The sequence below is a fragment of the Trypanosoma cruzi genome, genomic scaffold (assembly GCF_000209065.1).
Source record: "Trypanosoma cruzi strain CL Brener 1047053516987 genomic scaffold, whole genome shotgun sequence".
Classification (NCBI taxonomy): Eukaryota; Euglenozoa; class Kinetoplastea; order Trypanosomatida; family Trypanosomatidae; genus Trypanosoma; species Trypanosoma cruzi.
The window spans coordinates 159,577-173,013 of record NW_001849541.1 but is presented as its reverse complement, the minus strand read 5'-3'; the positions used below and the strand labels follow the sequence as shown (position 1 = coordinate 173,013).

The following is a 13,437-nucleotide window of genomic DNA, read 5'->3' as shown; positions in this document are numbered from 1 at the left end:
TGGGGGTGTCAATTTTGCCCCGCGACACTTTCCCCATTTGGTTGGCAATGCTTCGGAGGAAGCGCATTTATTTGACGCTGCCAACCCATGCAGGCCCGTGATCAATCAGATTGAACTGCACCCGCTCTGTGTGCAGCAAGAAGTTTGCGACTTCTGCCGGGAACGTGATATCATTCTCCAGCAATATTCTCCATTGGCGCAGGGACATGCAAAACTTGTTGAGCATCCCGTCCTGTGTGCGATCGTAAAGGACCTGTTCCCTGGTTACACAGTGCAAGATGTGTTGCTCATGTGGGGCCTCAGTCAGGGCTTCTGTGTTGTGGTGCGCAGTCGTTCCAAGGAACATTTAGCGCAAAATTGGGCTGCCGCAAAGGCCTTTTTTGATGAAGGGCTGCTCAGTGAGTCACAAAAGGAGCAACTGAAAAACCTGCGAGAGTCGATGCGGGTTGTGGAGGATCATCATTTCTGTTGGCACAGTGAACATATCGACTAACAAGCCAGGATGGAGCGGGAGGCCGGAGAGAAAAAAAAAAGGGAGGGAGGAAAGAGGGGAAAAAAGAGACAAGACGGGTATTGACAAAGTGACTGGCCTCCAACTGCGGCGGCGCACAATAAGCACCCCTCTTTTGGATGTCTTTTTTTTTTTTTCCTTTGCTTCTCATTCATTGCTGTTGTCGCTCGGGCGTTGTGTGGCGAATAGGGTCAAACGGACACAAACATTACACACAACACGGAGGGTTTGTTCATGTGCCGTCGCATGGTTGGGCGTGGTGTCGTCAAGCCCTTTTTGGTTTCCCATGTCTCCCAGCATTGCCCGCTCCATGCAGATGCGGGGAGGAAAGGCATGCAGGACCGCCTTGCAGCTCTCGTGTTAGAGTGCGATCGGAATTCCTTACGCCCTTTCAGTGGTTCCATTTGTGCCGCGGCTCTCACCGCTACCGGGGTAGGGTTGTGCGCTCTCACTTTTGTCTACAACGTGGGCAGGCCTGTGGTGAATGCCTATGCGGAGGCGCGTGCAATGGGTTGCCTCGGGGAAGTGGAGGGAGAGGAGCAGGGGGAAAAATGAAACCGAAGGAAAAAAAATGGGGTGGCCGTGGCCTAAAAGATGAATTTGAAGAAAATGAAAGGGAAGGCACTAAATCCCTTTGACCAAAAGGGGAATTTGTCGGTATAACAGCATATTCTTCTCACATGTGTATAATTATTTTCCGACCTTTCTTTCTTTCTATTCCCCTCTGTTTTTGGATGCCACGGTGCTGAGCCTTACTGGCATCGTTTATGTAAAGGAATCCTAAGATCTCTTTTACGTCTAATGGAAAATAACAAACTTTTGAATTCCCTGCCTTTGCGTGCTGGGGGAGTTCGGGGACCGTCAAGATCTCTGTCTTCGAATCATTCACGTTTGCCTGCATCTTCGCCGAGACGAACCACGAAAACAGTAACCTCCGCGGCGCCGGGTAACACCAGCCCGGATCCCGAAAGTATCCAACATGTAAACGAACTTGCAATTTTTCAAGCATATAAAAAAAACTGGTGTGAAGTGATTCTTGGCTCCACTAGCGGACTCCTTTTTCTCATGGTTCTTGCTGTCCTGTATGCAGTGTATACCTTGTGTCTTCCGTACGGGGACAGTATTAGTTTTGGTATCTTGCTCTCTGTCGTTTTGCATCCGAAGAGTACGGTGGAATACTTTGGTTCCCGCTATGAAATGCGATGTTGCGCGGGAAGAATGCGGAAATTACAACAGGCATGGGCGTCGCGATCCAGGCTTTCTGGTGTAATTGGCTCTTTGCTTTCGTTGGGTTACTTCTTTTCGTGTGCGTCAATGCAGGGTGTGATGTTTTTGGGTCTTGACAAACTCTCCGTGAGTGCTCGATGGGGAAGGAGGGGCGGGGACCGTACCGGGAAGGCGAGGAATGAGGCTGGCGAGAAGAGGGAATTTCTCACGTCCACTCCCACGGGGCGAGTCATTCTGCGCTTGCTTGTGGTCACCATTTTCACCGTCGTTGCCCACTCGACGATTGGAATTTTCTTTTTCTTTGAGTTGCACGCTGTGCTGATGGCTGTGTTTGCTGTCACAGTTGTGATTGTGCCGGAGGAACGCTTTACCTCCGTGATGTGGCGCCTTTGGTGTTTTGCGCTTGCACTCTTTTTTGTAGTAGCGCTCTCTTACAATATGGCGGTGGATGTCCTCTCCATCAGTGACGCGGTGAAGCGAACGACGTCGGCTGTAGTCAACGCACGCAAAGAGTGGTCCCATCAAAAGACGTACTTCTCCAATTTGAACAACATTTCGGTGCATGATACAGATGTGAACGCGACTTCTTTTATTTTTTCCTCCAGCGGCATTGAAGAGATGATTATGACGAAGCTCCAAGAAACTGTGTTGAAGGAGATTGACGATACTCTTAGGCACACAAATGCGACGGAATTGGCTGTTGCCGTGCGTCAGGTCATTGGCCCCATGCTGACGACATTTCCATCCGAGATAAGTATTGGCTTTTTGAAAAATAAAAGCAAGGAACTCTACGCGTCACTCTTCCGACGCGGGGATCCTTTACTCAGGGTGGATTGGCTTAGCGTACTGCAGAATTTATTGCGGCGTTGGCGGCCTTTCTTTGCTTTTTTAACGCAATTGCTGTTTGGATTGGGATCCAATATGATGGGGTTATTTGACTCGGTGTACGCGACCATGTTATTTGTATGTGTTCTGCGATACTTTTTGCAGCTGGAGCACACAATTCTTTATTATGGAGTTGCTAAAATGCTCCGGGTCATTCACCCACAGGGCGGTGAAAAACACGCACGGATGATAGAGCGTGAGATCACGGTGTCATTTCGGACACTTCTGCAATCCTTTTGGCATCTTTCATGGTTTCACTTCTGCATCACATTTTGCCTTTTTAATGCGTGGTCCTTCCCCACACCTTTTTTCTGCGGGATGATATCCTCCCTTACGGCTGTGTTCCCGCTTACACCCAAGTGGTTCTCACCCGTTGCATTTGCATTGGGGTCTGTTTTCTTCAACGCCGTGGCAAGTGACGGGTTCCTTGGCGCTGCCGTGGATCAGCGTGTGTGGAGTTGCTTTCTTGCTTTTCTGGCGTCGTATGCGGACGAGTGGTTGCTTTGTGTTTCGCGTGGGTTGCGAGGAAATCCTTTGAAGGACTTTACTGGCGTGAAACGAGAGCAGCTGCCAACATTTGTTGTCGGCACGGCCCTTGTGCTCGGTTATGTAACTTATGGAGTGCGCGGGATTTTGCTTGGGCCCATGACTGTCATTGTCGCAAAGGTGTTGTTTGACAATTGGGACATCGTCTCGCACCCCGAATCGCTGCATAGCCGGTTTTTGTTTGCAGAAGAAACGGAGTCCGCATGATACTCAAGAGAGGGTGAGGGAAGGAAAGAAACTGAAGGTAAATATCTTTTGTTTTTTGTTTTTTTTTCTTCTTGTGTGTGTGGTCCATTCCTCGATTTAGTTGCTTGCTTCTTCTGGACGTGGTTGCTCCCGCCCTATACATGTCATAAATGAGAGAGTATGTGTCAGTTGGTTATAAGCGAGAATACCCTGTACAGTGAACCACGAGAAGCGAGGGCACGGATAAGAAATGCATGGATCATGTGGCGAAGTCAGGATGTCGTGTTGCCTACACAGAGAATTAAATTCTCGGGGAGCCCATGCACGGGTACGTTACATTCCGCTTGTGTGCTTGCCTGCAACACATCTTCCACGTAGGTGTCTATGGCCAGTATACCGCATGTATTTACAATTAGGGGGAGGGAGAGTGAGTCGTTTGTGTTTCCTGTGCCGCTTTAGAAGAAAGAAACTTTTGTGTAGACATGAGTTTTTTTTTTTTTGTTCTGTTTGCTTTTTCTTGTGTGTTTGTGTGTGTGAGCGCTTGTCTGCTCTTTTTTTTTTTCTTCTTCTTCTTTGATGGCGCATTTTGGAAAAGAACACACACACACACATACAAGAAAAAGCAAACATAATGTGCCGTGGGCGCCTGGTGCTTGCTGACGTCGACATAAGGAGGGTGCTCGATGCCTACCGCAGTGGCCATTCCTACAGGGACGTCCATTCCTCAGTGGGAGGAATGATGATGGGCGTCAGGCCTACTTTGCTTGTAAGCGCATGTCTGCTTGGGCAGCGTGTGACGTATCGCGGAGGAAGTTGCGCACCTCCAGTGCATCGCCGTACGCCTGTCGGGTTTATTGTGGACTGTCTGTGGCGTGAGCACCACCTTGTCGACTGTCTTCCTATCTGCCCGGAGATGGACCTTCTCGCCATGCCGTCGCCGCGGCCACCACTGCGACTGGTGAAGGATTCACGTAACGGGCGTCGTAGACTTGTGACTTCACCGCCAACCGTGTCGGAATATGTAATTCCCTCGCCTGAAATGTATCGTGAGGAAGGGAATGGTGTGAAGGAACGTCTTTCGCAACGCCATCCATGCCTTGCGAAGGAGTTGCTGGTGCGTCGCCTTGCCGGAATGGATGGATGTGTCTTCAAGTCTCGGTCGCCCAGCTGCGGTGTGCTGGACGCGCGCATGTACGCTGCGGAGAGTGGCGGAAGTTACGAGGGGACGGATGGTTTCTTCGTGGAGGAGTGGGTGCGGCCGGCTGCTGAAGCGACGACGATGCCGCTGCCTTTGACAACGGAGCGTCATTTGTGCTTTGGTGACGTTGCGTCCTCGTCTCAAAGGATACGGTTGGGGGGCAATTACGCAGTCTTGTCTTTTCTCGCGGATGTTTGGGCCCGCTTTGACGCTCGAATTGATGCAGCGACATTTTCTTCTCTCTGAACAGAAGTCGTGTTGTTTATTTTGTTGTTTGCTTGCTTGCAGTTTTTATGCGCTTGGTTGTGTGGGGGAAGTGTGCTAGAAATGGGGGGAAGATGAAATGAATGGGCGGGCCACTGTCTCTCCTGTCGCGGTATTGATATCGGTCCGTCCATGCGTATGTGTCTTCCCAACGCATGCATGACTCTTTGCCTTCTTTTCCTTCTCTGTGTGTTGCCCATGGCAGTTGTCTTGTGAGAGAAGTGTCCCTCTTCGTCTGGCAGAACAGAAAAGGAAGGAGAAGGATTATAATTTTATAGTTTCTCTGACCCAGGAAGGGGGTGAATGGCGTACAATACCGCCGCATGGAATGAGGAATTCGGGGTGTTGAAGCAAATGCAGGAGGATCGCATGAACTTTGCCAACAGCATGACATGTCATGAACGCTGCGTTTCACACTACTGGTTCAATGACTTCTACGCGGGGGAATATAAGTGCATGCGTAACTGTCTAGAGAAGCTGAATCAGGTGGGCATCATCACAAATGTTAACTTCAATAAGTACGAACAGGAGAAAACAGCACGGAAGCGTAAGTAATGCCGGGGAGCCATGAAGCGCGAAGTGGTGGGGTGAAGGAGCTTCGTTTTCTACACGGCATCATTTGGCGGTGTTGGAAACGATACATATACATTTATTTATTTATTTACTGTGTATATGTGCTTGATGAGTCTTTCTGTACTTCTTCCCCTATAAAGCCTATTTTAATCTGAATTGGGGAGGAAGTGTATGGAGAAGCCTTGCATCACATCGGCTCATGTGAGGTTACATGATCATTAAGTGGCTGGCTGGGAGGAAGCTGCCTCTGCCTGTGTACGTGTAAGCGTGTATCCATGCACACTTTATTCACCATGCCTGCGGATGACGTTTGGTATGCCCATTTGTGTTTTTTTTTTTTTTTTTGTTACTCTCTCTCTCTGTCTCTCTCTCTCTGTCTCTCTCTCTCTCTTGGTTTTCGGGCGCGGAATTTCTCCCCACGGAGAAAGCAGGAGGAGGGTGCGTAAGTGAGAAACGGGGGTGGAGGTTTACTGGGGAACTCCGCTGTGGCGAACACATCTGCACAAGGGGGCCAGAAGAAGAAGAAGAAAAGAAATTTGACCGGTGGAACGATGGTGCTGGCAGAACTCGGGCAGAAGATCGGGGGGGCGATCTCCAAAATGTCGTCGAAGCCCCTTTTGGGCGAGGACGATGTGAAGGAGTTTTTAAATGAGGTCGCGAGGGCGTTGCTTCAGGCCGACGTGCACGTCACAACAGTGAAGGAGTTGCAGCAGACGATACGCGCCGAGGTCGCCATCACGTCGGAGGCTGTGGGCTTAAATAAGCGGAAGATGTTGCAGACCGCCGTGTTCAGCGGGCTCAAGAAGATCCTCGACCCGGGCGTGAAGCCATTCATACCGGCAAAAGGGAAAACCAACATTGTCATGTTTGTCGGTCTTCAAGGATCTGGCAAGACGACATCGTGCACAAAATATGCGGCGTACTTTCAGCGCAAGGGCCTCAAGACGGCGTTGGTGTGCGCCGACACATTCCGTGCCGGTGCCTACGACCAGCTGCGTCAGAATGCCACCAAGGCAAAGATTCGCTTCTACGGCTCATTGACAGAGGCGGACCCGGTTATCATCGCCAAGGAGGGCGTGGCGGAGCTGGAAAAGGAAAAGTATGACCTTATCATCATTGACACAAGCGGCCGGCACAAACAGGAGTCCGCCCTCTTTGAGGAGATGAAACAGGTGCAGGAAGCGGTGAAGCCCAATGATATTGTGTTTGTGATGAGCGCAACAGACGGTCAGGGTATTCGCGAACAGGCGCGGCAGTTCAAGGAGAAGGTGCCTGTAGGATCCGTGATTATCACAAAACTTGACGGGCATGCGAAAGGTGGGGGTGCGCTGGCAGCAGTTGCCATGACAAAGAGCCCCATCGTTTTTATTGGACTGGCGAACACTTTGAAGATTTTGAGTTATTTCAGCCTGAGAGCTTTGTGAGCCGCATGCTGGGAATGGGTGATATGCGGGCATTGATGGATACAATGAAGGATGCTAACATTGACACCGATAGTGAGCTCTACAGGCGGTTTCAGGATGGCCAGTTTACGATGCGGGACATGTATGAGCATCTGCAGAATGTGCTCAAGATGGGATCCGTGAGTAAGATCATGAACATGATTCCTGGCATGTCGGCTCTCAGTGGGGCCGCGGGCGAACTTGGCGATGTGACATTGAAGGCCTTTATTCACATCATGGACAGCATGACCGCCGCAGAACTGGACGATGCACGTGTAAAGAAGACAATGACCCCCTCCCGCATTCTCCGCGTTGCACGCGGCAGCGGTCATTCTATCCACGAGGTGCACAATCTCATCACGAGCTACACAAAGTTTGAGGAAGTGGTGAAGAAGATGGGAAAAATGAACTTTAAGGCCATGTCGCAGGACCCTGGTAGCATGTTGTCCGGACGTATGGGGCAGCAACAGATGACACAGTTGGCAAAAGCACTTAATCCGACGATGCTACGGCAAATGGGTGGACTTGGTGGGCTGCAGGGCATGATGAAGCAGCTGCAAAACCTGAAGTAGGCCCCAAACTCCGGTAGTGTGAGGGAGAAAAAAAAAAGGGGAGCCGGCAAAACACACATGTTTATATGTAGTGTACATATGCAAGATATGTGAAGAACGTTGACGGAACATTTTCTCTCATTTGCTGGATGTTACTTTTCCTTCCTTTTGTCTGCCTGTGTGTGTTCGTGTGTGTGTGTTTTTCCTGCACATTTTTTTTGGCCTCTAAAATATGTTGCGCGGCGAAAGGGTCTGCAAGCGCACACGTACACACGTAAAGTTTAAAAAAAAAAAAAAAAAAAAAGAGAGTGCTATTGATTAAAAGTGAAACAGAACGAGGAACCGATTATCCACTTGCACATTGAGCCACAATGCGACATCTTAGATTCTCTTTTTTTTTTTTTTTTTTTTTGCTTTTTGTTGTTTTTTTCTGCTTAGTGCTATCAGCGATGAAATCTGCACCCCCGTGCTTCAGCGGTGTTGTCTTTAAATTTCCATTTGCCCCCCTCCCTTTTTTTTTCCTCCTCTCTCCTCCCAACACCCACAAACACACACCAGGCAGTATCAATTAGATCACTAGAGGTAGACGATTTCTCAAATCCACACACTTTGTTTCCTCGCTCTAGGCGTGTGCTCGGTTGCAATGACACTGGCGAAGTCCCATAAGGCTAGCGAGAAGAATTCCGCAGGAGCGCGTACGTTATTTGGGAATGTCACAAACAAGTCGTGCATAAAAACAGCCAACACTTCACAAGATACCCCTCGTGGCTCTCATTTCTGCTCGAAAACAAATTGTGTGACGGCGGCAGCGGCGCCATCGATGGCTGCGCCCCCGCGAAAAAACGGCTCGGTTTCGTCACTGGAAGAAAGTTCGACGAATGTCGACCGCCACACCCCACGAGAATTACGCGGCGGTGGTGCTGGCGCAGAGGAGAGACACGTCGGATGCGCCGATCCCGTGACTCTACTGGAGGAGCAGGAGGAGGTCTCGCCACGAAAGAAGATGCAACGCCCACGGAGGTTTCTTGAGAAATATTTTTTTCTGAAGAATCTCAACGCCCTGCCCCTAACGCCGGAAAAGGAGAAAAACGGTGCGACGTCGGCTCCGTTTCGCCGTGTTTCGGTGGAAGAACCCGCCACCGGCGTTTCGGGTTTGGGGGCGCCACCGCCACCGCCACCGCCGCCTCCATCCGACAAGAATGGGGACCATTCAACAGCAAGCATTGCACGCTCACGCCGCTTTGATGCCCCGAGGCCCAGTGTCCTTTTTTATGTGGACATTTTGCCTAACAAACAACCTCAAGAGAGAGATGGAAGTGACAATGGCAAAATGTCGCCTGCAAAAGTGACTGTCTCCCGTCGCAGCTCCATTAATATGCAAAAACACGAAGAGGTGCCACCAACTCTTGTGATTCGGTGGCTGAGCCAGGAAGCGGATCCTCCTCTCCCGGAAAGGGAGGTGGATGATGGAAACGTTGCGGAGGAGCTTACGTCGCCTAATAACCCAGCAAAGGATGTGAAAAGCGTTTCACGTAGTCGTTCTGCACTTGGAGAAACATCTTCGTACACGGATGGTATTGATCTCAGTGTCATTTCGGCAATTCATGAAGAAGAGGTATTGATTGACTTTGACGGGTCCATGACCCCCACACGTCTTCCCTTTTCAACTTTAGATCAGGTAAAAGATATTCTTTTAAAAGAGAGCCGTATTCAAGAGGAAGGGACGTGCGCTGTACTGTCCACACCGAAAGACGTGGCTGAAGGGTTCACGCAGCAACCTACCCACCTGCCAGAAACAGCTGGGGGTATTAATGAAGATAACATCAATCACTGGATAATGTCTTTTGCAGGAAGTCCATGCAGTAACGCGGATACCTTGTGGCATGCCATGGATGAATTTCTTTCCTTGTATTTTATGAACCAGTTCAAGGCGCACGAGGCAGAGGTATTGGAGGCAGCCTTTGTGGTGGGGTATACCCAGATGGTTGCGCTCCCAATGACGAGGATGTTGGAATCTTCTGATCGGCGTATCTTATGCATGAAACGAGACATTTATATTCGACGTATGATTGAGCTTTTCATGTTGACACTGCCAGTGAGACGCGGGAAAAAGCTCTTTGGACGCATCCGCTCTGCGTCTTGCCAACAGACGAGGCAAAGTCTGTTAGCACCTCGGAGCGTCTCTCAGTCAACTCATCAACTGGGCTGCAGGTTTTCCGCTCGTGGCGTGAGGAGTTTGCCGGGCGTCATGCAACGCGACGCATGCGTCAGTGGAAGGGGCGGAAAAGCTTACAGTGAGGCTGCAGAAGCCAACTTCAAGGCGTTTTCACAAGCACCGTCAAGGCCCATTAGACTTCGGGCCTACAGGGTTGTCCCACCCGTGCCAAGAAAGATCACACCGAAACGTTCACCAAGAGACGATGAATTGATGGACATCATGAAACTCGACTTGTCTTGAGTTGTTGTTGTTGTTGCTTTTTTTCTTTTTCTTTTTTCTTCTTATTTGCAGGCGAGTCCGGAAGGTTGGTGGGCTCCGCCGCATTCTCACAGCGAATGCACGTTACATCTGACCGGTCCGCCATCACATGTCCCATATCTATAGAGGCACACATGTGCATGGCTAAGGGCTAGGCAGCGGCAGCAATAAGACTGGACCTACAATACGATGAAGAAAAGAGAGATTCACGAAGAGAAAAGAAAATGAATGGTCTTTTTGATAGTTGAAGTGTCACATCCGTCACATGTCGAGTTAATTGTTTGGCCTTGTTTTTCCCTTTTTTTTCTTTTTTTTTCTCGGCTTGCGATAAGATTTATGCACGCAAGCCACAACTTCCAATCACACATGGTAGAAAATGGAGAAGAGTCTCACATGTATTGTTATTATTTTTTTTCATTATTATTATGTTCTGCTACAATTTTTTTTTTTTTTTCTTCTTCTTCCAGATGGAGTTTTGTTACTTCCTTTTTTTTTTTTTTTTTTTTTTTTTTTTTTTTTTTTTTTGGGAAGGAGGGAGAGGGGAGGAAAGCAGTCATCGTGGGTGGAATATCAACTGCCGCGATCTCTGGAGAAAAGAAAAGAATTTCTTTTTAAAGATTTATTTGTTGTTGTTTTTCTGTGGTATTTCCTTGTCCCCTTCTCTCTCTCTCTATTTGTGTGTGTGTGTATATAAACATATTTGCAGATGTTGTCTCGACGTGTGTACGACTGCCCTCCCCCTTTTTTTTTTTTTTTTTCTTTTTTTTTTTTTCTTCCCTCTTCTGCGAAGAAAAGGGGGCGGGGCGGGGGGCGGATATTGAAGGAATTGGGAAGGATGTCACGCTTCGACCGCGTTGTCATTTTTTTGGACATTGATGGCGTCCTGCTCCCGGTGCCTCGATTCACCTTTGGCGGCGGCGAACTCTCTGAGCAAAGTGTCCTTATTCTTCAGCAGATTGTCAAGGGCTGCGGTGGGAGGGAAAAGGTGTCTATTATCCTCTCGTCCACGTGGCGCAATTTCCCCGATCAGGTGCGGCGGTTGAATCAATTTATTGAGAAGACAACAGGGACGGAGGTGCCGGCTGTCGCTGGCGGTACTCCAAACGGAACGCCCAAGACGACGGTGGTCACGTACTTCCCGGATGACCCATCGGAGCAGAGACTCGTGCGGGATCGCGTGGATGAAGTGAAGCGATGGATACACACGCACATGCAGGACTACCCGGAGGCGATTGGTGGCCGGTGGTTCGCGATTGACGACATGCAGCTGGACGTTGATGAGCGCATGCGTGGTCATTTCTTGAAGACAGAGACGGAGACGGGCCTAACGGAGGGGGACGTGGCGCGGGCCCTTGACGTCATTGCGTCCCTCCCAACGGCAGATGTGGCGGCGAAAAACGCGGTGGCGGCGATGGTTGACCCCGTGTTGAAGGACGAGGAGATTGACATTTTGAAGAGCCGATGCCGGGAGTTGTCCGCGACGGTGAGTCAACTGCAAGATTCCCTGCGGCAGTCGCAGGATGAGGTGCATGCCCTGCAGAAGCAGCGTCACGAATGGGAACGTGAGCGCAAAGAATTGACGCGTCGCCTTGAGGACGTTAGTTACCGTCTGGCAGTGCACGACTTTGCCAAAAAGAATGATGTACTGCGGGCAGCAGTTGCGGCCCTCGAGACCAAAACAGGGAAGGAACGGCAGGAATTAGAAAAGCGCATTAAAGTCCTCGTGGAGCTCCTGCGGCATAAAAAGATGCTTGAGAAGGCTGCGAGAAAACAACGTAAAAAGTTGAATGACGTAAATGAGGGGGAGGGATCAAAATAAGTACGACCCGCCACTCCCAGTCCTTTCCCTTTCTTATACGCCTTCCTTTTTTTTTCTTTGCCAGAGGACATGCGCACAGCGAAACAGGCACCAACGCCAAAAAAAAAAAAAAAACGTGAGGATGGGAAAGAAGAAAGGAGGCATGTATATCAATATATATATATACCTATATACGGGTGCCGAAGCCCATCAGGAGTATTCTTTTTTTGTTGTTGTTTTCGTTAATGGATGTGTGGGTAAGAGGAGAGAATGAGGGAGGGAGGGGGGAGTGTGTGTGGAAATAAATGGCATTTGGAACTTCTGGTGTTGTGTATACATCATATCTGCTTCTTTGCTGTTTTGTTGTTTTGTTTTTTCCCATTGGGGGGCGGTTAAATGTGGGGTTTATCACACACAAACACCAGGACGATCGAGACACGCGTTCTCTTTCACAGTGGGGCGGGTGGGTGTGCATATTGTGTTAAGCATTTGCTGGTGGCAAGGAGGGGTGTAATCCAAGGGAAGAAACGGCCTAATCATCAACACTTTAAGCAACAACAACAATAACAATTAAAAATTAAAAAGAGAGTGAGTGAGTGAGTGAGTGAGCAGTGTGTGTTGAGAAAGGAAGCGAAAAAAATAAAACTAAAAAAAAAAGGAGGGGGAGGGGGAGGGGGGGGACAATGCTTCAAAGGGCATGTGTGAGACTGGACGGTTTAACGGCCGATACAACGGCACTGGAGGTGGTAGAGTTCATGCAGTGTTGTGGCCCGGCGGTAAACGTCTACGTGCATGCAGACCCGGATAGTGTAACGGGTTACTATGCGCTGATTGAGTTTAAATATGAAAAAAGTGTTGAAGTGGCAGAGTTACTTTCTGGGACGTCTTTCCGTGGGCATGAGGTAAGTATTACGCCGCTTGATCGAGGGGCTCATCGGGCGAATACAGCATTCCTGCAGGCATTGAGACCCAAAAGAGAATCAAACACCATTCACGGGAACAGATGCGGAAAATATGGTGTATTGCGGTAGGCTATGAATTCTGCAGAGAAGATTTGGAAAAAAAAAAAAAGGGGGGGGGGGAGGAAAGGGGACATCATGTGGTATCCGAGTGCCGTCATTCTTTCTGGTGGGGTTATTGCCGACAAGTCATTAGCGGGGATTAATTACCATAGCCAATTCCACCGCGTAAGCCAAACATTATATGGCAGGCGGTTAGAGTAGGAAAGTAAGAAGAGAGCAATGTGAGTGTACATCCTCCCAGCCGCAGCGAGTGGGGAGGAGTGGAGGAACAGGAGTAATGATTTGATTTTATTTTATTTTATTTTTCCTCTTTTCCTTTATAAAGAACTGTTTATTGGGTATAATTTATATTTATATTTATATTTATGTGGAATTACGGATATACGATTTGCTTTTGCTTTAATTGGGAGTGGACTCATCTGTTTTAGTGTGATTTACTCTCATTGAGGCGATTTTTTGCGTTTTTTTTTTTTTTTTTTTTTTTTTTTTTTTTTTTCTTCTTCCTTTGAGCGTAGCTCCTTCCTGGTTTGATTATTCGCGTCTTTTTGTTGTTGTTGTTGTTTACGGTTTGCAACGCCGTTTCGACTTTCATTTTTGTTGTGTTTCTATATATATACATATCGATCTTCTTCCTCGTGTTCATTGCCGGAGGGGGGAGAGAGAAAGGGAGGGGGAAGCCAAGGGCCAGCAATATTTCCTTCATGAAATTGTTGTTTTTTTGTTTTTGTTTTTGGTGGGGGGGGGGGGGCAGGACTGAA

At 48.9% G+C, this 13,437-nt stretch overlaps 6 protein-coding genes and 1 pseudogene across 6 annotated transcripts, besides 12 other annotated features; all 7 read left to right on the top strand.

Moving 5' to 3' along the window:
- Nucleotides 1-13,437: a sequence feature (heterozygous, Esmeraldo-like haplotype).
- Tc00.1047053503789.10 (uncharacterized protein) lies at nucleotides 631-1,149 on the top strand (the record flags this gene model as incomplete). The annotated part of the gene is made up of 1 exon (XM_802473.1): nucleotides 631-1,149. One exon carries the CDS (start codon nucleotides 631-633, stop codon nucleotides 1,147-1,149), a length of 519 nt encoding a protein of 172 aa, XP_807566.1.
- On the top strand, nucleotides 1,313-3,376 carry Tc00.1047053503789.20 (hypothetical protein, conserved; the record flags this gene model as incomplete). The annotated part of the gene is made up of 1 exon (XM_802474.1): nucleotides 1,313-3,376. The coding sequence occupies one exon, from the start codon at nucleotides 1,313-1,315 to the stop codon at nucleotides 3,374-3,376; it is 2,064 nt and encodes a 687-aa protein (XP_807567.1).
- Nucleotides 3,843-3,930: a sequence feature (T-rich).
- Tc00.1047053503789.30 (hypothetical protein, conserved) lies at nucleotides 3,987-4,799 on the top strand (the record flags this gene model as incomplete). The annotated part of the gene is made up of 1 exon (XM_802475.1): nucleotides 3,987-4,799. The coding sequence occupies one exon, from the start codon at nucleotides 3,987-3,989 to the stop codon at nucleotides 4,797-4,799; it is 813 nt and encodes a 270-aa protein (XP_807568.1).
- Nucleotides 5,121-5,372, top strand: Tc00.1047053503789.34 (hypothetical protein, conserved; the record flags this gene model as incomplete). The annotated part of the gene is made up of 1 exon (XM_802478.1): nucleotides 5,121-5,372. One exon carries the CDS (start codon nucleotides 5,121-5,123, stop codon nucleotides 5,370-5,372), a length of 252 nt encoding a protein of 83 aa, XP_807571.1.
- Nucleotides 5,740-5,781: a microsatellite.
- On the top strand, nucleotides 5,942-7,405 carry Tc00.1047053503789.40 (annotated as a pseudogene).
- Nucleotides 7,667-7,687: a microsatellite.
- Nucleotides 7,770-7,813: a microsatellite.
- Nucleotides 8,027-9,841, top strand: Tc00.1047053503789.60 (hypothetical protein, conserved; the record flags this gene model as incomplete). Its single annotated transcript, XM_802476.1, has 1 exon — nucleotides 8,027-9,841. One exon carries the CDS (start codon nucleotides 8,027-8,029, stop codon nucleotides 9,839-9,841), a length of 1,815 nt encoding a protein of 604 aa, XP_807569.1.
- Nucleotides 10,346-10,384: a microsatellite.
- On the top strand, nucleotides 10,566-11,678 carry Tc00.1047053503789.70 (hypothetical protein, conserved; the record flags this gene model as incomplete). Its single annotated transcript, XM_802477.1, has 1 exon — nucleotides 10,566-11,678. One exon carries the CDS (start codon nucleotides 10,566-10,568, stop codon nucleotides 11,676-11,678), a length of 1,113 nt encoding a protein of 370 aa, XP_807570.1.
- Nucleotides 10,601-10,634: a microsatellite.
- Nucleotides 12,244-12,266: a microsatellite.
- Nucleotides 12,315-12,337: a microsatellite.
- Nucleotides 12,960-12,984: a microsatellite.
- Nucleotides 13,019-13,046: a sequence feature (AT_rich).
- Nucleotides 13,141-13,186: a microsatellite.